A 23,893-nucleotide genomic window follows, 5' to 3' on the forward strand; every position below is an offset into this window, starting at 1 on the left:
CCTTTAATTATACATTCTACTATGTATGAAAGTAAAATAAACCTAGATTAATGTCACAACCTACTCACTTCTCTTAAAGGCTGCTTTGATTGAAGAAAGGGGTCCTAAACTAAAAACGTGAACAGAAAAAAAAGAAAAAAAAAAGATATTAACAAGATACATCGCCAGGGATTCTTTTAGCTCACATATGACATATGACACAGCGAATGAACACAGTAACAACAAAACATATACACTACCATTTAAAAGTGTGGTCTGATTTATATGGGGGTTGAACGATATTAATACTTTTTTTCAAAAATGATGCATTAAATTAAATCAAAATGACAGCAAAGGCATTTACAATATGACAAAAGACTTCTATTTCAAATAAATTCTGTTCTTTTCTATAACTTTAATGTCCTCATTCCTTTATGTCCCCCAGGACTTGAACGTGGTGCAGATATCTGCCTCTCATTAGCAATCACGCCCTGCTTCATACCACAGTCATGTTAAAAAAAAACATGAATGCATTCACTCATCCATAAACATTATTTCCCCATAAACATTAGATCCATTGGCATGACGACAAGTTCCATGATTCCATGCTCATTCACTGCGTCATCAATCTATGCCTTTCTTATTGTTTTGAAGAGGTTAGCGACCCCTAGCGGTGAAGAATTACATATTGTGCCTTTAATGGCAGCTGAAAATTCAGCTTTGTCATCAGAGGAATAAATTACATTTTAAAAACATATTAAAAGAGAAAACAGTTATTTTAATATTAAAGGTAATATTAAAAGGCAAAAAATAAATATTTTTTTTATCAAATAAAAGCAGCATTGGTGAGTATGAGACATTTTTCAAAAACATTAAATCCAATTTTACTGACCCCAAACCTTTGAACGGTGGTGTAGCAAGTTCAACACATACATCCAATTACTACTAACTAGCATTTGTATAACCACAATATCTTCAACAGATAACGGTGACAGTTATTTCTCACATAATGTTAACTTTTATTGCATTATTACTCTACATCTAAATGAATGTCCTTTTTTACAACTTGTTGCTCATTTCCCCTTTATATCCTCCTTTAACCAGGTCAAGTATTCAACAGCACAGTGAAATGGATCTAACAATAATACAGTATCATAGAAACTAGGGGTGTCAGACACAGAGCAAACAAAAGACAATTGAACATTCACACTGCACAAAGCTTTAGCATTAAATGCAAATGAAGAGACATCAAAGATATGAAGTCATGCGGTTCATACCTCACATTAGTAGATATATGAAGTGTTAAAGGAATCCATTACATCAAATTACGCCATCCCTTTCAAAAACTACAGTGTTCATCATTAGTAAAAGCTCTTTGATCATTCATGTTCAAGACTTGCATTCACTTCCTGACTATGTGGACGTTTTAAAGCTGCTGCTTTCTGCATAGCTGAAGTGATGTGTCATAAGCACAGAGTGAGAGTGAGAGAGAGAGTCAGGCCAGTCCAGCATACCAGCAAGCTCTCAGAGGCAGCTTTAACTCTGTTTCAAATGAGAACCAGCTGACATGTTCGATTCACACCCTTGATGTCTCTCACTGTACAGGCATGATTAGCTCAGCAAGAAACAAGCACAACTATCCATTACTTCTGATTTATGTCACAGGCCTTTCGCTGTTAACCAGTCATTTTAAAAATGCTACAAATAAAAAGGTGATTTGTTTATTAAGACACTGTTAAAAATTGAACACCGTTGTTAATTGAAGCAACACTATTATGTAAAGATCATGTTAGAGTACTCTAAATTTATTGTCCATATGTGGGTGTTTTGTCATCCACTTTTATGTCCCAGGGTTTGATTTTCATTAAAGGGACAATTTTCCCCAAATATCAAAATTATCATCATTTAATAACCCTCATATCCTTCTAAACCTGCACGGCTCTTTTTCTTCTGCCGAAAATAAAAGATGATATTTTTCTTTTTCAGTACAATGTAAGAAAACTGTTTGGTTACCAACATTCTTTAAAATATAGGCTATTCTTTAATGTTCTGTAGAGGAAAGAAAGTCATTCAGGTTTGGAATGACATGAGGGAGAGTAAATGATCACAGAATTAGATTTTTCACCTATTTTTATAGGTGGACTATTCCTTTAAAACAAACAGAACACACAGGTTTAGTGCAATATATTTCTTATTACTGCAATATTTAAAACTGATTTAATTGATTATTTTTGTATTATATGTTTAATATTTGTGTCGTATGTAACATTGTTTGTGTTGTTATATAATCCAGCACTAAGGGAAACACTTCCTAATTACGTTAGACATGTTTATAATGACAATAAAGGTTATCTAGTTTAATCTAACAAACACACACATTTTGTAAAGGTAACATTCTGCCTTGGAAACTTTTTTTTTTTTTTACTTTTCAAATGCCTTTTATGTATAGATTTTATTGTTTTATTCTTGTCCCACGATGCAGACTTTCAATCTTAAAATATGAAAATCCATCATAAAAGTATCAATGAAATTGTGGTGAAAACGTACATGGCGTTTCACAAGTTAAATGAAATAAAGTTTATTTTAAGACAGTTTATTGTCTGAAATTCCACAGGTTGTGAAGTCCCCATAGTTGAAGAAACACCCATAATGCTCTTGGGTCTAAAAGTGAGCAAATTCCATGTTCTAACATCAAAAATGTTCAAAGCAGAAGCAGCTATAGTGTCAAAGGACGGACCGCCTCACTATGAATAGCAATCATTTTGAAGTTAAAGTTCAACAAGCACATGGGAATGTGGTGTTCAAGTCTCCACACAAGTTTGGCCTTGTAATGCATACTGTGAGAGGTCAAAATTTAATTCGTAAACTTCAATGACTGGTTAATATTTCTAACAATACACTCATTATGAATATTCAAAGTATCACCAAACTAGACAAGATTTCAGAGATGTTGTATCAGCTTATCCTGACAGCAGCAAATTCACAAATACTTTCTCTTTTTCTCCCTCTGTCAGTGCATCAGTGTAAAGAGCATAATTCAAAGAGGCTATTAGAGCCTCAAGTGTTTCCATAAAGAGATCTTACCTTATATGTAAGTGTTCTTGTTTATTTCTTTCTGAGCGGTCTGCAAAACACAAAACACAAAGCATGAGCTAAATTTCTTTGTAGCACAAATTTAATTTTACCAGCATGACATTTGCAACATTCAGTGACTAGGCCACAGGCACAGCTGGCAGTGTGACATTGTCTGTTTGGCTGGTTAAACTGTATGGTATGTTCCTGATAAACCTGTTTTAAAGAGCAGAGCTTATGAGAGAACTGGAGGCCACAACAGCGCAGTTTTTCATGAAACCACGCTCCGCATTCGCATCACTCAGGCCCAGTTGAGCAGCAGGTTATGGTTTCAGTAAAGCAGGTTCATTTGGTGCCTCCTTTTTAATTTTTGAACACATTTTGAGTATATATTAACTTTTAACACCTTATTAAAGCTTATACGAAACTACAAATAGAACAAGACCAGCATATTTGACTACACTATACAAAAGTAGGATCCTTGTTTCTCCCGACAACATCAAGCATTCATAGAGAATGTTTAACTCTCCTCAGGTAATGAGAGTGAAGTCATAAAACATAATGACTGCTTTGGCAAAGGGGTCTTTGTGTGTCTTTGTTGTAGTTGTGGCCATCACTGTCCCCAGACACACCTGCTAAATCCAGTTTCTGCTCTTGTGTGTTAAAGTATGAGAAAGTGAAATAGCCTACCTCATTCATAATAGCATTGGTGAAGTAATTTGATTTGAGTTTGTCAAATCATTTCAATCACTGCATTATTTAAAAGTTAAGTTTAAAAATTAAAATGATACATAGCTGCAATCTGATACATTACTTATCAGCAAGCTTTAATTGGAAATATACAGTCCTACCTGCATATGTTGCAGAGAATATAAGTAACTCAGACAGAGTCCTTTGCCCACCTTCTGAATCAAATGTGTCTGTGAGGAAGCACAACTCCCGGTAAAAGTGACGTCTCTTTTTTTCATTAGGTATGTTGACACAGCCAGTGTGCCATGCAGGAATGCGGCCAATCAGGAAGTATTTCTTTTTTGACATTAACAATAGTCAAATATTTCTGCCTGCTATCCTTGAGCGGTTCATTGGTTTAACAAACTACAACCTGATATCAGAAAAAACCATCAGCTTTATCACGGTTATAGAAGATTATGGATTTCGTCCTAATCTAGGACCAGCTTTCACTATCAAAAGAGTCTTGAAACCACTACAAAGGTACAGAGACAGAAGTTCCAAATGGAATTTCTGGCACTTAAAAAAAATGTTCACATGTTCAACAAGTTGCTGATTGGTGGTTACTATAATAAGCAAAGATAAATGACATTCAAATGCAGGTTATGTGGTTTTGACTGGTTCTAAAAAGAATCTTAACCAGTCCTTAAAAAATGCTATTAAACAAGTATAGCAACTGAAATAGTTACCTTTATGCATAAATGACAACTTAAACCTATCTATCAATCTATCTATCTATAGATAATTTTTTTCGATTTTCTGCTTTGCCTGAGTTCTGTTTGCTATAGTTAGTTTCTCTGGTTTCGGATTGGATTACGTTCACTTGCTGTTCATTGAGGGGTTTTAAACTAAAAATGTAAAACTTTTTATGCATTTTGGCCATTCGTTTACACAACAACAGCGTTAAAGGAAACTTTTGAAAACGGGTTTCAAAGTGCAAGTTTTTGAAAACAGTCTCCGTGTAATCAACAAAAACACAAATCTCTGAAGACGATGATGTCATGCACATGCGTACGTCTTCAGTCAATAGTATTTCATCGCCATCTAATGGCCTGGCAGCAGAATACAGCGTTTTTAGTCGTTTTCGTGGATTCGTGTGAATGGGGATCATTTTGACAATGGTGTCGACAAACGCTGTATTCTTCTGCTGCCAGGGTTTTTGTGACTAAAAACGCTGTATTCTGCTGCTAGGCCATTAGATGGCGATGAAATACAATAGACTGAACACGTAATAGGCTACACATGTGCATGATGTCATCGTCCTCAGAGATTTGCGTTTTTGTTGTTTACACGGAGACTTTGAAACCCGTTTTCAAAAGTTTCCTTTTTTTTTCACCCAAAACGCCATTGTCGTGTAAACGAATAGTCAAAACGCATAAAACGTTTTACGTTTTTAATTGAAAATGGTGTCGTGTAAACAGCCCATTATTCATTGTTCTGTGTCAGACGGACGGACGGACTGATAGATAGATAGATAGATAGATAGATAGATAGATAGATAGATAGATAGATAGATGCTATTATTATTTTTGTTGTTAAACTCGAAATAGTATTTTATTTTGTTATTATTTTAATCGTAACATTTAACAAAAAAATATTATTGTAATAATATTATAGGGTCATTCCGTGTCAAATCAACTACATTTCATAAACTTCCCCAATATATATATATTTTTTTAAGAAAGACAAAGATAAACAATGATGAAAACCAAAATATTAAATGTCATAGATATGTACTCTGAGTAATCCACTATTTTGTAGAAGGGGGTCAAAATGACAATTTTCACCTGAGATTTCGAGCCAGATTACAGGGGGGTAAAAATGACTTTAGAAAGATGGCAAAATCATTATTTTATTTTTAAACAGAGATTGGTAGATCTATTAGTAAAATCTGTTGATTTTAGCAATCTTTGTTGCATCATATGCCAACGGTGACAGTTCAAAAATGGGAAAAAGCAATTATTGTGTTTTTTGCCAAGTTTGCATGCCTGTAACTCTAGAATTATTAGATACCTTAATATCGTTTTAGATTCTGGTTGTTAACAACCATTTCTTTTGGTATCTTCTTTTTAAAGGCCCGTACAATCCCAGAGATATGGAGATCTTAATGCAGCTCCATGAGTAAATTGGTCAACTGAACATTTACAGTGGTCAAAAAAACAAATGTGGGTCACTTGCATACAGTTGATTTTCTTTTCTTTTTTCTTTTAAAGAGGAATATCTGAACAACAAAAACTGTTGAAACTGGTTAATTTCTATCAACACAATTGCATACAACATACCTGTCGGAGTGCCATAATTTTCTTTTCCCAAAGTTTGTATGCCTGTAATTAAACTATTAAATATATCTTAATATCCTTCTAATTCTTAATAAACTTTTCTTTTGCAATCTTAATTTGTAAGGCCCTATATGGTTCAATCCCATAGATATGCTGATCTCAATGCAGCTCCATGTTTATTTAGTTGTATTTTGCAATGGTCAAAAACCAAATGTGGTTCACTTTGCACACAGTTGATACTTATTGTGTTTAAAGAGGAATGTCTGAAGAATAAACAATGTTGAAACTAGACATGTATCTTGTTTCCCTCTATCAAAACAACTGCATACAACATTTCCAAATGCAAAAATCTGCTGAAATGGTCAAGTTGAGGCACTTTACCTTAATTGTTCTCAAAAGTGTAATTATAAGAATCTATATTTGAATCAGTTTCAAGGATATTTGAAAGAAATATTTGTTCAAATATCAAGGATATTTGTTTATTTTAACATCATCTGAACATCCCAATATCTCTGGGATTGAACCATTAGGGCCTTACAAAATTTAGATTCCAAATAAGAAAAGTTTTGTAGCAACAAAAATCTAAAATGATATTAAGATTTCCTTAACACTTCTTGACATGTAAACTTCAGAAAAATGTTTGTTTTTTTTGCACTCAGAGAGGGATGCTATATGCAATTATTTTGATAAAGGGAAACAAGATACAGAATCAGCTATTTAAAAAGTTTGTACATTTGTTTTTTGACCATTGAAAATGGAAATGAAATTGTGTTTTGATAATCGCATTTGATAATCACAAATCCATATTGCATTCTTACAACCACACATTGTTAAAATTCATTAAATTAACACCTTTTCATCTTTTTTACTTGCATTTGGCGCTTGACGAGTGTTAATTTTGGAGCCTTGCTGAGATGTTAAAGCTGTTCCACATACAGCCACTAGATGATGTACTGCACCTTGCACAGTACTGTGAAAAGCTATAGTATCCATGTATGAAATACTTTTTTTGATGTATTTGAAAATGCAGCAATTTTTCCCCCTCAAATTTATGCAATCCATATTTGCCATATTCCTCTGAATCATTGTATAATATGAGATCACAGCAAAAGCGAACAACAATGATCCAACGATCCACTCAATTCCCAATGGACAAAATCAAGTTCTTCCCAACACTTTTTCTAGTTTGAGAAGCCGTTTTACTCGGATAAAGGCCTACGTCACAATAGAGAAGAAAAGACTATCGTAACTTCGCTTTCATGCCAATTTTGAAGGGGACCAATTATTTTATTTAACCTTTAGTGCGTAATATAGATGCTTGTGCATGTAAACAATCTGAAAAAAATTACAAATAAGAACGTCCACAAAAAAGGGAGTGAATCTCTCCAACATAAAACACCTGCCTCAAACCCCTTGTTTAGTACTGCCATTTCTTCCATATAGCAACGTCACCATGTCACATATTTGCACAATGCCCACCTGCTGGCTACTTTGCCTCACCCTCAAACAAAAGTGGGTATAAGGCCAGGAAGAGTTTATCTCTTTTTTGAGGAAAGTTTTTTTTTTTTTTTTTCAATTGTTCTAGCAAATGTTTTTTCGGGTCGATTAGCTTGTTCTTCTTGACTGTGCTTATCGGACTCGGGCTTGAACTGATATGGCAAAACTGATGCTATAGTTAGCGTAGTTAGAGTAGTATTTACTGTGCCTTTGGAAGCTTCGGGACTCACTGGTTATTGTGGGGCATTACATTTTTCGACACACACTCTAAGCGGTAGACCAATCACAACAGACTGGGGCAAGATCACCAATGAGAGCATACAACCATTTAAGAACATCTGAACAACTAGCAGTTAGACAAAGTGGTAATCAGTCTTACTTTTCGGATTCAAATTAGACCAATCTAGCCTACATTTTTATGTGAAAAAAACAATGTCTTTAAAACAATAGGACCAGTCTTAAAGAAAAAAATGTAGATGACTAATTTATCGTCAACTAATCGTCAAGTGTTTTATGTAAGCAGCCTTAAGTGTAAACAGGGCTTTTGGGAGAAATAAAAAGCGGGGGAGAACTAGAGTTTGTGGAGGAAAAAAGAAAGCTTTCATTCTGAAATTTTCAAAAAAATTCTAAACATCAAGTGATTTCCATTCTCAGCTGAAAACATGTGAGACATTTTTGTGGATACTGATCTGTTTAGACAAGTTGGAAGGCCTTATGAACAGACTATAGGATACATTTGTGCTGACAGAGTGTCTCTGAGCCTGTCTGTGTAGGCCAACACTTTCACACATTGTACTGAGAGACAAAACCTTTTCACACTGACCTGAAATCAGATTGCACCAAACAGCACAGGATAGAAGCTAAATCCACATTGAACAACTCTTTCCAAATCATGGAGAAAACTTACTAGCACACCTTAAAGCAGTGGTTCTCAATCTTTTTTGGCCACGCCCCCTTTACACCTTTTTAAAAAATCATCTTTGTTTATTTCCCTGAAAGTTCGAGTTATCAACACAACGAGGCCGTGAAAGCGGACTAGTGAGTAAGCCTAGATGAGTTTAGCAGATGACAGATGACATTTAATGTGTCCCCGACAACCTAAAATCTATGAGTAAAAATTATGACAGAATTTTCATTTTGGATGAACTATCCCTTTAATACAGAAAGTAACATAGTGTGCACAGTCAAATATTTTTGAATAGAAACATAACTATATATATATAGGCCTATATATAAACATAAATATGTACATTTGTTTTACTTGTAAGTGCAATTTCTTTTTTTGTACTACATAAATATTAAATAAAAGATCATACTGACATAAAAGTCTGAGAGAAGCCAGCAGGCAAAAGCACAGATGTCAGTCCTCTAAATGTGAAATGCCACTGACACAGCGGCCGGTGAGGTCACTGATGACTACACAACATGTCAAAGTAAGAGTCACACTGCACTCTTATATCTCATAGAACATTCCCAAAAGACAAAACAAGCAATGCATGCTCTAACAGTCAGTGCAACACTGGAAAAGTTGTAAAAATAGAAATTCATGCTTTCACACCCACTATATTATTTACAGCACATTTACCCATATTTACTTAAGTATGTCGGGTTAATGATTATCTATGAGCTACAACAAAATGCACTGGCATACAAAACATTAATACAACATGTACACTTGCAGTCACACATCACAACTTTCCTGTTAGAAAAACAGGCCACAATTAAAAAACATCATAAGATGCAAAAAGGCATAAGATGATTGGCAAGGTGACTGATTTTGTTGGAGAAACAGATGTGATTTATTGTGTTCATGTTTGTATGTGTTAAAGAAAGTAGGTAAAACTCCTGTATGATAGTTCACATCTCTGAAAAACACACAGTAGTAGTGTTTTTTTTTTTCCCTGAATGAATCACTATTCAACTAATTGGTTGAAATGGTAAAGTGAATAATCAATGGTTTACTCAAAGACGGTTACTTGTCGCCATCTACTGGAATAATAAAACGTGTAGAAAGCATCAATAAAAAAATCACCACCACTAGCAGTGCATATCAGAACACTCAACCAATCAAATTCAAGGGCCAGAACTAATATTGTGTAATGCTGAACTGTACGGTTAAAGAATTTGAATGAAAACGGGACTTTCCTGCTAGGTGCTGCCCAATGCAGAGAGTAGATAATGCTATGATAACATGCTGGAACATGTTGAAACTGGAACATTTCATCATGACTTCAAGAGACATTTTTTAAAGTCGGCATGAAACGGAAGTTTCAATCGCCTTTTCTTCCCTATTGTGTTGTATATCCAGGTGAAACCAAAAAAATGTAGGACCGGACTTGATTTTGTCCATCGGGAAATGACTGGCTCTTTGGATGGTTGTCTTTTGCTATTGATTTGAGTGACAGGTTGTCTCGCATTGCGCCGCTGAACACATCATCAGAGAAGAGAACAAATGTTGTTGCAAGAGAGAGGGAAAGTTATTTTTATTTAAGATAAGGAGGGCACATGATAAAAAAAAAAATGATGTGCACGGATAAATACTTCATAATATATACTGCAACATTCCATATAAAATTGTCCATTTTGATTTTATGATGCCTTTGAGTAGATGAGATTAGGCGTAGGCAGGAAGTAGGAAGGCTCACTTGTACCCACTGACACCAATTTCATATTTTCCTCTATAAACAATGCTTCAAGGTTCAAAACTAAGCTTATGTTTTTGTACCATAAGACCAACATAACAAAAAAAAAAAAAAAATCATATGAAAGACTGAACAACATGTGAGACAGTTTAATATGTTGAGTATGCCAACTGTCCGGACACACATATGACGCTGCACCGGTGGTATGCTTTCACACAGGCTGCTGCAAGCAACTGCTGCCTCATGTTTCCTCAGTTGTGTCACCTGTTGTGTGTCAACATAGGGGAAAAGCTGTAACCTGCTGTTTGTCCTCCCACTCACAGCTGACTCACCGATATACACCCAGACTAATGCTGAGGAGAGCAAGAGGAACTTACCACAGATCAGCTTTTACTTTCTGATATTTTTCAATGTTATTAACAAATTGCCTATGCTAAATAATAATACACAAAAAAAATTCTTGAATATTGTGAACCAGAGGTATAGGCCAATAATGATTGGGTGCAATTCCTTCAATTTTCTCACAGAATGTGTTTTCCTTTTCCTCACTATATGGGTCAGCAGCACCACTGGATAAATAAACAATGTGACAAATATTTATTATTAAAATTGTCAAAAGTTGCATTCACTTTATAGTGAATTAATTGGAGGTTTTTAAATAGTAGTGTTAACAATTTATTTCAGACATAAGCCATTTTTTATATTTTCTGGTGTAGCCTATTTACTAGGATTTTAAAAACCACAAATAGACTAAGTTGATATATATTAATAGCCTATGTATGTAAATAACCAAACATATGGAAAGATGACTATCAGGATGAAGGATGATTTTGATATCTATTGATTGTAGAATGTTTCATGTGGCATAGCCTTTCTAAGAGAGTGTTGACAAAAAGTATAGGACCAAGTTGCAAAAACAAAAAAGTTTGAACTTTTTAAGTGAATGAAGAGAAAATTAAATATATGGTATTTAAATATAATGGTATTTTATATATTCATTTGCGTGAAGAATATTATATTGATAATCTCTGATTAATAAAGTGGACTGTTTTCAAAAGTAATGGTAGGTGAATTAAAAAAATTGTGACATTTTTGTCCGCTGTCTTCAAAATCCGTGAACCACGCTTCTTTTCAAGATTTCAAACAGTCGCAAAACATAATACAGTCTTGTGATGTGAAACTACAGAATCTTAAATATGTCACAGAAGTAATTGTAACACTAATAATTGTCCTACCTGTTGAACCTCTTCTCCTCGTAATAGAAACATTTGGAAATTCTTCATCTCCATCATTCCGTGCTTCAGCCATTAGTTTAACGGCAATGTCCGCGTTTAAAATCCAGACCTTTAACTTGCGTAGGCCTATATTAAACAAAACTGAGAAGATGTCTGAATTCTCTTTAGAAACTCTAACGGTATGTTTTGTTAGAATAAAAAGTCAGTTGTATAGCTTGAGTTATCGCAGACCTGTGTGTCTTAAACGGGAACTGTTTATGAACTGAACACTTTTGCGCGAGCATCATGACAAGCTGATGAGTGTGCTGTGCACGCGCGTCTGTAGCCTACAGCATGTTCAGGAGAGGGCGGAAAAGACTAAAAAAAGGTAATAATGATATGATTAAAGAAGATTTATAAGATTAAATAAGAAATTAGAAAACATTAGAGCGGGGCACAATGTAACGCTTTTTGACTTTCTCAGTTTGTGTAAATCTACTTATGGTTCAGAGTATTTATTTTTTCCCACATTAATTTCCCACATGTCTAGTACAATTATGTGTTTTTGTTTTATTAATACAGTATATACTTTTTTATGGATATACCCCGAAAGAATGGAAGTGAAATGTGACAACATGTCCCACAGGTGGGGTACATTGTAACATGTGAGGGGCACATTGTAACATGACATATGACAGCTTAAAATGTTATCTGATCTAATAAAAAATATATACAAGACAAACTAAAAAACTAAAAAATTAAAAAACTTTTTTCATATAAAATAATGGCAATTTTTAATAATTAAATATAAACTCATTTTTGAGTTTTGACTACGAACACAGGAAAACACAGCTATACAACATAATTAATTAGTAATTTCTGAACATTGACTCTCAGTCTTTATTCACCTTTTTCTCATGTTTTCTCAATAAAATTAATAAAAGTATAGAATATAATAGCATATTTCTAATAGGGGCACATTGTAACGCAGTGTTACAACATGCCCCGCCTGCACAACTGGGATTTAACCCTGCTAGTGTCTTCTGCTAGTTAGCGAAGCATTACAGAACTATCTCAACTGTTAAATACCATATTGGAGATTAAAATAATATCAGATTTGTCTCATTTTAAATAAACACAAAAAATAGAGATGAAAAATGTACTTAAGTAAGAAATTTACTTTTGCTATGGTTTAATAAATGTCTATGGATATCTTCCAAAAACAAATTAATTTTGGCGAAATTTTTCTCTATATAGTGTTGATATGGCAACTAGTAAATGCACCAAGTTTCGTCATGCTAGCATGTGTGGAAGTATTTAAAACAAGTGTGTTACAACTAGCCCCGCGTTAGGTTGTGCCCCGCGCTCCCCTAGTTTCTTAGGCAATATGTGATGCATTTCCCCCCTGCTAATTTCAAAACACCATACTAATACAGCTAGCTAAACATTGGCTGACAGGGGTGGGTGGATTGTAACACTTATTTAAAAGTGTTACAACCATCCCCTTACTAAGAATATAACTAAGAATTTTCTTGATCTTAATGTTTTTAAAGAATAACTAGGGCATGGAAAAGAAAGACTGACAGAGGTGTCTCTGCCAGTGTTTTAAATAAAGTGGTTTGCATGGAGCCATTTAACAACTCAAAGCCAAAGAAGGTTTGGATTAAATGCACCCTATGCTGTTTCTGGGCCCATCAAGCCTGGACTCCAGGGTTACCAGCATCATTCATCTGTCAGAACTGTGACTTTGATATATATATATTACACTACATTACCACTCTCTGATTTTCAAAATCATTTAGATGTTTGTAAATGCAAGCAGCTTCCCACATCATGCATAATGCTGTCAGTCACCAGTGCAACATTTAACATCCCAGGGGTGAGGAGTCGCAACCATGACCATGCCAGTGATTACTTGGACCCCATCAGCAGCACAGTATTTAACATGCCAGCGACTACTGGGATCCCATAAGCCACCGGCACATATGGTACATTCAGCACAGTAAGGAACGATGGCCCTCCTAACTCCCCGTCCATCCACTCCCGCCTCGTCCCCGCTATTTATCTATCTTCGTTGCCCCTAACCCTAACCGACCCCGAACAACACCTCCCTCCCATCAATGTGAGTGCCGCCGTCCTATTTCCTCTTATAATTTAACCGTAACCAAGCCCCCGTCCATTGTCTTTTACGCTCTTTTTAAAGGGACTATGTGTAGCTTTTTAGGAATTTTATTATCTAAAATCAATATTTTTATTCATAAATATGCCCTCAATGGTGTACAAATACCTATGCCAATAATCAGACTAATCCTCGTAAACGAAGAATTTATTATCTTTATATACATGGGACGGGTAGGTCCCATGTAACGTTAGTTCCGCCATCTTGAAAAACTATAATAGCAGAGAGGGACAAAAAGTACTAGGCCAACGCGTTTCCACAACGCGTTTTCGTTCAGAACCAGCGTCACGTGACTGAAGCCAGCAGAAGCGGAGGCGCAGAGCAGTGAGAGCCACTTGTCACTGCCGCGGCAAGTTTAAAAGGATGCACACTGCACGGTTATTTATACACCGTTCATTCATACATATGCTGAGTCACAGGATAAGGAGTCCTCGTCGTCGAAAAAGTCCAAAATAGACCGTAAAAGGAAACGTGACCGGAGATTACAAAAACAAGGGTTAATGTGGGGATAGCTAATGCAGGAGAAAGCTTTCAAAAGAGACCCTGAAGTTGCCTGCTTTCTTCTCGACAGGTAAGTCAATGTTACGGTCTTAATTACAAGCTTTTTTCCATTGCTTTATTGTGAACTTTATTATATAGACAGTAGAACATTTATAGTTAAAAGTTAAACAGGCTCTTTGATGAATAGCAGCTATTGAGCAAAGTAATGTTAGAGAAGGCTCTGATGATGATGATGATGATATCTAACAATGCACGTACTTCAAAAAATATAACGAGTAAAGAAGGCATTACTACTAATAACCATAGTTAATGTTTTTCACAGTCAGTAATTGATAACTGTAACATTCTTTTTTTCGTTGTTTCAAGTTTCAGTTTGTTTTAAATAACAAACCTGTTCACCCGAAGAAAAACTCGAAGTGCTATTATAAGACATCCCGTCATAGCTTTTTGGTACATAACGGCTACCGTAGATGCAACGCGTATTTGAAAAAGTGAGGCGCTGGAGAGCATTATTCGTTTGAATGTAAAATACAATTTCACCACTAGATGGGAGAAATTCCTACACACAGTCCCTTTAAGCCTTTTTCCACTCTCTGAATACACAGCTCCTGCCCCAGTGTTCCTCATTCCCCAATCAGTCCCATTAAATTGCTGCCAAGGCAATATTCCAAAATGCAACACACATTACACTATTAGCTCAACTGGCCCCCAAAGGAAGATCTAACTGGTCAACCACCTTCCGACTTGAACACTGGGACTCAGCTCCCTCTTGCAGTAGGACCAAGGGTGCAGCTGTTTCTGAGAGAGAAGAAAGAACATAATGGTTTGAGTCTATTATAATGGACCACTATCCCAGCCCCACGCAATAGAATACATCAGAGATGCGTTACAAAACTTTATAAGGGCTGCCTTTGTAATTTTGAGTAAATCTCTTTTTTCTTTACCTTATTCTGTACCCACACCATTTCCCCCACAGAATAGAACTGCAAATTAGCCCGAAGTGCTAATTCTGCTGCCCAAAGGCTTGCCCAAAGGATGTCTCTTTACTGCCTCTACCACCATGGATAATGGGTCTGCCAACCCAGACACGTACGGACACAAACTGCTCCTGATGACCTACATTCAGCATCACATCCAGAGAAAGAACACTTTCCTGTCCAAACATGATCTTGTAAGGTGTAAATCCTGTCCTGGCATGGACACAACTTCGATAAGCCATAACATATGGCAACAGACAGTCCCAGTTGGTTTGATTCTCATTAACAAACAAACTTAACATCGACAGTAAAGTAAGGTTAAATCGCTCCACCAAACCATTAGATTGTGAGTGATATGAGCTACGTGTCTTTCTCATATCCAACAGTCGGCACAATTCTTTAAGCAGGGCAGACCCAAAATTTCGGCCCTGATCATAATGAATACTGCGGGGACTGCCAAAGCGACATATCCACTCCTCAACCTCACAAGCAACTGTCTGTGCCTCCTGTTTGGGAAGGGGAAATGCATCAGTCCACTCACGACAAGGATATACCTATGCTTTTTAGGCATCGCAGGTAGAGGCCCCAAAGTATCCAACGCAATACGTTTGTGAGGACAGGATGTAACCGAAGAATTCATCGGGGCACAAGAGGGCTTCCCTTGCGTTTTTCGAGAAGCACAATCTACACATTGCCTACACTGTCTTACGTCTGCAAACCACCCTGGCCAATAGAAACAATCTCTTACTTTCTCTTGCAATTTTTGAATACCCAGATGGCCTCCTGTTACTGAGCTGTGAAGTTGATTCAACACAGATGCTACCAGTACCTTAGGGAGCATTACCTGTACTTTTGAAGCTGCATCTGAGTAAGGGGGCACCCGTACCAACATAACTATACTTCTTCAGGGCAGCATTCTGCTGTAATTCAGCACTATTATGATCTGGGCCCTGCCTAAAATGGATTAGGGCTACTTTCACACTGTCAGTCCAAATCTGATTATTTGTGTATCCTATTGGAATCTTATCTAAAATCTAAAAAACACTGTGTATCGCAACTGTTCAGATCCGATTTATGTGTCCATGCAGCTCTTTAGTTTTCCGAAATATCTGCATTGGTTTCTATGGCAATGACGTTGCGTTGGTAGGCATACGCTAAAAACAACAACCGCAACATGGAGGGGTTAGCAATAGTGATGTTGTCTTATTTAAATTTTACAAACTGGAAATGTGTAGCCGCCATGCTGGACTATTGTGTCTTATGACGAGGTAGCAGCAGAACCGGAGACTGGTATGCAAGGCTTTTTTCCCGTGCTGTCATCTCCGCTGGTTTCAAAATATGTATTCGTTATATTGTAATTTTCTACTTGTCCGGCACTTTGCAACAACACAGCATTGTTTTGGCAGAGACTTTCAGCATGTTTCCTATAACAACGTCTGACGTTTACGTTTTACGTGCCTTGAGAAAGTCACATTGACCACACGAAATAGGCCTATCAGAGCGGTCAGACTGAAACGGATTTCCAGAAATGCAATAGAAATAGGATTTCAAACCACATATGTAGCTCGAAACGGATTTTTAAAAATCCCATTTCATGTGATTTCTGGCCGTTCACACTAGCTAAATCTGATAATTTTTCATATGCACAAAAATCGGATTTGGACTGTGTGAAGGTATAGCCTAGGATAGCCCATTCTGGATCATCACGCAGGGCCTGTGCCAAGTCATCACCCACCCCAACATTCATTTCCTTCTGCGCCCCCTGGTGGCCCTCCTTAACAGCACACTGATATAGTTTTGAAGCAGTAACACATTTTTTAAGTTTTATGGTGTATTATAATAAGATTTCAAAATGTCTTACATTGCATCAGGAAAGGTTTGTGACATCAAACACATGTCTGCCAGTAGAAGTTATTAGGATTTCCAGCCAAGTTAAGTTAAAGGCAGTCAGCAAGGGTAATATTGTTTGATTTTGACACATTTTATAACACATTTTGTATATTCTGAATTTAATTTTGGTATCTTTACCTTTATTTGTGGTAAAGCTTGACCAGGTTTTGAGTAAAAATGACCCAGATGAGAAAATTTCTCAAGCAGGAAACATTACACTACACCAAAAAGACTTCTGGATCTTGGGCCTCAATGCAGAGCTTGAGGCAACAGCAATGATTTAAAAAAATAAAATAAAATAGAAAGATCGACCATACAACTGATAAATTATTTGCATTAAAAAAACAAACAGCTGTCCAGTTTATCAGTGTCCATGGAGACATGAAGAGAAGCACACAACAAAGATAATCCGTTGCTGGAACTTTACTTATAAGACAGGTTTTCAACAACAGGGGTTTTATGCTCTTGGCCAGAGTTTTTTTTTTTTTTTGTCTTTTGTAATAGCTTTGCAATTTAATGCTAGGGAATGGATGTGTTGGCAGCAGATTCCTAAGTTACCTGGCTACCACCACTTGATTTGGACCCATCATTTTACAAATTGCATTTATTTTTAATTAAACTGATTATTATATGATATTAAATGTAAAAGTGATTTTATGAAGCAATACAATAACTGTATTAACAAGCCTAAAAACAAAACTATGCATTTTCTTGATTCAAATCATCCCTAAGGGATTGGTGATACACAATATATGACTGTCTTCAGATTGCACTAATATAGATATATACTTTGTATTTTACTTACTTTCAAAAGATGACTTTTTATTTTGCCAATGCAGATACACGTTAAATTAAGTTTCGTTTACTAAAATAATGATAAAAAATATTTTTTACAGCGTAGGTTCAGTTTTAGTGAATATTAATAAACACCCACACGTGTATCATAAAAAGGGACAGTGACATGCAATTGTTTTAATTAACCAAGCCCTTTCTAAAGCACATAAATCAATTATTACAAATGAACAAAAGGCAAATTATACGGACACTTAATGGTATGATATGATTACATTTAACAGCATACACTTTCATAAAAATATTATTAATTGACTTGTAAAAGGTGTGCAATGGGTTGTTCTCGTTGGTCGTCACATTTACGTTTTAACCAACAGATGTCGCCAGCGTGCGGTGTTTCTAGTCAATTATTTTGCGAAGCAATTTGTTTATTGATTCTGCTACACAATCTTCCTGTTTTATAAAACACATACACTTTCATAATTTCATAACTTTCATTTTCACTGTCAAATTTGTTACCAGAACCAAAAACAGAATTACATCGACAAACCCACTAATTAACTAGATATTTTGTTTATACCTTCTTCGTGAGACATTATCTAATGTTACATTAATCTCCATCATGTTTCCCGAAGCCATAATGTTTGTTTAAAAAAGTTTAGGCTAATAAGAAACTGAGACACGTTTATGGCGAAAGTGATGACAGAACTTCTCCCTTCTTGTTCTTCTTCGTTTATTCGCAGTTGGTATTTGGTTTAGGCCTACTAGCGCCACTAACTGGGCAGGGGTGGGGAGCACCAAAGGAAGGAAAAATTAGGCTAAACTTTTATTAATGTAGTTAAATTTTGGTAGCCTTAGCCTATGTAAATTTGTTCCTCTGAGATACTTTAATGTGGCATACCTTTTCTTGTCATGGACCATTTTAAAAAGATTTAGCATTGTAAGGCTGACTTCCCCCATAGCTTGTAATTACATTGCCAGTTTGAGCACACACAACAGGAACGAGCGCAATGGTGTCACAGTGTCTGGTTTATGTTCTTTGGGTCACCACTAGATGTCCTCCTTCCTCACGGTGTCCAGCACACTCTTGGACTACATTCCCCATGATCCTTGTCTTTTCATTGCACTCAGCTGTCCCTTATCACTGATCATTGCACTCAACCTGTTTCCCATTATCATTGTCATTTCCCTGTGTATAAATACCCTGCCTGTTTAGTGTTTGTTACGGAGTCCTTGTCTTAGATCACACCACTTTTGAGTACTGCCTTCCTGCCTGTCTGGTATTGTTCTTGTTTTTGGATTGCTTCTCTGGTTTTGACCCCTGCATGGACTGTTTGTGAGTACGGATTCCCCAATAAATCAACTGCTTTTGGATCTTTAATTCCCTGTGTGTGTGTCGTGACAGAAGGACTCCGTCACAAACATAGATCCAGCAGTATGGGGTTTCGTATCCTTCCCCCCAAGACGGAGAAGGAGAGGAGGGGACGGGTCCAAAACTTAATGGACCTACGCCAGCAGGGCCAGCCGGTGGGATGTCTGGCCCAAAGGTTTTGGACCCTCTCTAGAGGGTTGGAGTACAACGACTCGGCATTGAAGGAATTCTTCAATGTCTGTTTGGATGACCCATTGCCTGGGTGGGAGATGAAGGGGCTGGAGATCCTGGATTTTCGGGGATTTACCAGCTATCTTCAGCATCGGAGCCAGTGGGATACTCCAGTCCTGCCTCCGGTGGTCCAAGTTCCGGTGGTCCCGAGTCCGGTGGTCCCGAGTCCGGTGGTCCCGAGTCCGGTGGTCCCGAGTCCGGTGGTCCTGAAACGGAGGAGGAGAAGGAAGACTCCCTCCGTGACTATCCCGGTGGTCTCAGTGCCGGTGATCTCAGTGCCGGTGATCTCAGTGCCGGTGGTCTCAGTGCCGGTGGTCCCAAATCCAGTGGTCCCAGTTCAGGTGGTCCCGAGTCCGGTGGTCCAGAGTTTGGTGGCTCATAACACTGAGACCATCCCGGAGGTGACTACCGTCCCTGAAGCACCGCCCAGGCTTCTTGCTCTGCCCGCGCCGCCCAGGCGTCTTGCTCTGCCCGCGCCGCCCAGGCGTCTTGCTCTGCCCACACCGCCCAGGCGTCCTGCTCTGCCGACCCCGCCCGAGCTGCTCGCACTGCCTGCGCCAACCCAGCGATCCATCCCGTCTGCCCAGCCAGAGACTGTTCACGTCACGTCTGCTCAGCCTGCAGAGCCTGTGTCCCCGGACAAGATGGCCGCCGTCGCGCCTGTGCCTGAGTCGGTGGTGTCTGTTCCTGAGCCTGAGCCCTCAGTGACCGCAACACTGGCCATTATGGCCACAGCCATGTGGTGTGTGTGGGCTACGCACACACTTGAGTCGGTGGTGTCTGTGCCTGTGTCTGTCCCTGAGCCTGCGTCTGCTCCTGAGCCGGAGCCGGTGTCGTCTGCTCCTGAGCCGGAGCCGGTGTCGTCTGCTCCTGAGCCGGAGCCGGTGTCGTCTGCTCCTGAGCCGGAGCCGGTGTCGTCTGCTCCTGAGCCGGAGCCGGTGTCGTCTGCTCCTGAGCCGGAGCCGGTGTCGTCTGCTCCTGAGCCGGAGCCGGTGTCGTCTGCTCCTGAGCCGGAGCCGGTGTCGTCTGCTCCTGAGCCGGAGCCGGTGGAGTCTGTTCCAGTTCCTGAGCCGGTGGAGTCTGTTCCAGTTCCTGAGCCGGTGGAGTCTGTTCCAGTTCCTGAGCCGGTGGAGTCTGTTCCAGTTTCTGAGCCGGTGGAGCCGGAGCCAGTGTCTGTTCCATTTCCTGAGCCGGAGTCTGTGTCTGTTCCATTTCCTGAGCCGGTGGAGTCTGTTCCAGTTTCTGAGCCGGTGGAGCCGGAGTCTGTGTCTGTTCCAGTTCCTGAGCCGGAGTCTGTGTCTGTTCCAGTTCCTGAGCCGGAGTCTGTGTCTGTTCCAGTTCCTGAGCCGGTGGAGTCTGTGTCTGTTCCAGTTCCTGAGCCGGTGGAGTCTGTGTCTGTTCCAGTTCCTGAGCCGGTGGAGTCTGTGTCTGTTCCAGTTCCTGAGCCGGTGGAGTCTGTGTCTGTTCCAGTTCCTGAGCCGGTGGAGTCTGTGTCTGTTCCAGTTCCTGAGCCGGTGGAGTCTGTGTCTGTTCCAGTTCCTGAGCCGGTGGAGTCTGTTCCAGTTTCTGAGCCGGTGGAGCCGGAGCCAGTGTCTGTTCCAGTTCCTGAGCCGGAGCCAGTGTCTGTGTCTGTTCCAGTTCCTGAGCCGGTGGAGTCTGTTCCAGTTTCTGAGCCGGTGGAGCCGGAGCCAGTGTCTGTTCCAGTTCCTGAGCCGGAGCCAGTGTCTGTGTCTGTTCCAGTTCCTGAGCCGGAGTCTGTGTCTGTTCCAGTTCCTGAGCCGGTGGAGTCTGTTCCAGTTCCTGAGCCGGTGGAGTCTGTTCCAGTTCCTGAGCCGGTGGAGTCTGTTCCAGTTTCTGAGCCGGTGGAGCCGGAGCCAGTGTCTGTTCCAGTTCCTGAGCCGGAGCCAGTGTCTGTGTCTGTTCCAGTTCCTGAGCCGGTGGAGTCTGTTCCAGTTTCTGAGCCGGTGGAGCCGGAGCCAGTGTCTGTTCCAGTTCCTGAGCCGGAGCCAGTGTCTGTGTCTGTTCCAGTTCCTGAGCCGGTGGAGTCTGTTCCAGTTTCTGAGCCGGTGGAGCCGGAGCCAGTGTCTGTTCCAGTTCCTGAGCCGGAGCCAGTGTCTGTGTCTGTTCCAGTTCCTGAGCCGGAGTCTGTGTCTGTTCCAGTTCCTGAGCCGGTGGAGTCTGTTCCAGTTCCTGAGCCGGTGGAGTCTGTTCCAGTTCCTGAGCCGGTGGAGTCTGTTCCAGTTTCTGAGCCGGTGGAGCCGGAGCCAGTGTCTGTTCCAGTTCCTGAGCCGGAGCCAGTGTCTGTGTCTGTTCCAGTTCCTGAGCCGGTGGAGTCTGTTCCAGTTTCTGAGCCGGTGGAGCCGGAGCCAGTGTCTGTTCCAGTTCCTGAGCCGGAGCCAGTGTCTGTGTCTGTTCCAGTTCCTGAGCCGGAGTCTGTGTCTGTTCCAGTTCCTGAGCCGGTGGAGTCTGTGTCTGTTCCAGTTCCTGAGCCGGTGGAGTCTGTTCCAGTTCCTGAGCCGGTGGAGTCTGTTCCAGTTCCTGAGCCGGTGGAGTCTGTTCCAGTTTCTGAGCCGGTGGAGTCTCCGCCGTGGCCGCCCGAGGGGTCGTCTCCGCCGTGGCCGCCCGAGGGGTCGTCTCCGCCGTGGCCGCCCGAGGGGTCGTCTCCGCCGTGGCCGCCCGAGGGGTCGTCTCCGCCGTGGCCGCCCGAGGGGTCGTCTCCGCCGTGGCCGCCCGAGGGGTCGTCTCCGCCGTGGCCGCCCGAGGGGTCGTCTCCGCCGTGGCCGCCCGAGGGGTCGTCTCCGCCGTGGCCGCCCGAGGGGTCGTCTCCGCCGTGGCCGCCCGAGGGGTCGTCTCCTCCCTGGCCGCCCGAGGGGTCGTCTCCTCCCTGGCCGCCTGATGGACTGTCTACTCCGCCCTGGCCGCCTGAGGGGAGGTCTCCGCCATGGCCGCTCGATGGACTATCTGCTCCGCCCTGGCCGCCCGATGAGTGGTCTGTTCTGCCTTGGCCGCCCGAGGGAAAGTCTCCGCCCTGGCCGCCCGATGGACTCTCTGCTTCGCCCCGGTCGCCGGTTAAGCTGTCAGCTCCTGTTCCCCTCCATGGACCTGGCCCCCCATCCCTCCCCCTGATCCTCCATCGTTGCACCTTCATCCTGGACTTTTGTTGGGTTTTTGTTATGTCTTGGAGCGTCTGGTAGCCGCTCCGTAGAGGGGGGGTTATGTCACAGTGTCTGGTTTATGTTCTTTGGGTCACCACTAGATGTCCTCCTTCCTCACGGTGTCCAGCACACTCTTGGACTACATTCCCCATGATCCTTGTCTTTTCATTGCACTCAGCTGTCCCTTATCACTGATCATTGCACTCAACCTGTTTCCCATTATCATTGTCATTTCCCTGTGTATAAATACCCTGCCTGTTTAGTGTTTGTTACGGAGTCCTTGTCTTAGATCACACCACTTTTGAGTACTGCCTTCCTGCCTGTCTGGTATTGTTCTTGTTTTTGGATTGCTTCTCTGGTTTTGACCCCTGCATGGACTGTTTGTGAGTACGGATTCCCCAATAAATCAACTGCTTTTGGATCTTTAATTCCCTGTGTGTGTGTCGTGACAAATGGACAATGAAAATTGGCAAATTGGCAACTCATCTGTCTCTAGCCAACTTAATTGCAATAAACATACATTCTCTTGATTTGTTTATCTATAGTAAATAGTGAATGATATAAACGAGTGTCCTGTTCTGATAATACTATAATATTTTCTATCATTATCCTAGCCTATAACGACCCTCTACTATTTGCTTTTGAATAGTCTAGGCTACTATTTAAATGAATTCTTACCACTTTAGTGTTAAATAATGTTATATATATATATATATTGACAATATTGTCCACTTGAAATGTTTATTAAAGCTGAAAAAGAGACAGTACATTACCACATTTAATGCCTGAACATCCTCCACCCAGTGAAGGGTAACAAAACTGATTTTAATTCAGTTGAAATACAGATATGACATTAAAAAATGGGAATATGTATTGCTGTAGCTGTGTGAGAGACCTGCTGCTATAGGATGGAACCATCTTTAATAATGAAGATGTACATTTGAAGATGTAGCATAATTAAATATTTTCTATATTTAAAACTTCAAACAAGAGTGTGTTAGAATCAGGTCAGAAAACATTATACTGAATTATAATTAATTGAAGTTTGAAGTTCATTATAATCTAGGCTTCTTTTATTTATGGCGACATTATATAGCCTATGCAAAAAGAAATGAAGGCTATTAAAACATAGATATTGTTGCTGTTTGTGACTAGGTGGTACGCCATTGCTTGGGACGTCTCTACGCACGCAGTATTATGAATGTTATTTACCGGTATTTATTTGTTTATTTATTTTAAGACGCTCTGAGAGAGACGAATAAATTATTCAAATAGGAGTGATCAATCTCCCAAGCAGCCAATCCGGGTCGGTGTAGAAAGTAGGGGCGGGGCTTGTGTTGGAGCTCACCTTTCTAATCCACACTCAGGTGACCGAGAAAGAACC

General features: G+C 40.0%; 1 protein-coding gene across 1 annotated transcript in view; it reads right to left on the bottom strand.

The window, feature by feature from the left end:
- sh3d19 (SH3 domain containing 19) overlaps nt 1–11,534 on the bottom strand; it is a 46,529-nt gene extending 34,995 nt beyond the window's left edge. The window contains exons 1-3 of the mRNA XM_081361113.1: nt 11,434–11,534; nt 3,064–3,103; nt 69–109 (exon numbers count right to left, since the gene is read on the bottom strand). Of these exons, the coding sequence (XP_081217239.1) occupies nt 69–109; nt 3,064–3,103; nt 11,434–11,506 (154 nt within the window). The 5' untranslated portion in view covers nt 11,507–11,534. The remainder of the gene's footprint in view (nt 1–68; nt 110–3,063; nt 3,104–11,433) is intronic.
- Nucleotides 11,535–23,893: the final 12,359 nt, after the last annotated feature.

This window comes from Scardinius erythrophthalmus, assembly GCF_964197995.2.
Source record: "Scardinius erythrophthalmus genome assembly, chromosome: 3".
Lineage (NCBI taxonomy): Eukaryota > Metazoa > Chordata > Actinopteri > Cypriniformes > Leuciscidae > Scardinius > Scardinius erythrophthalmus.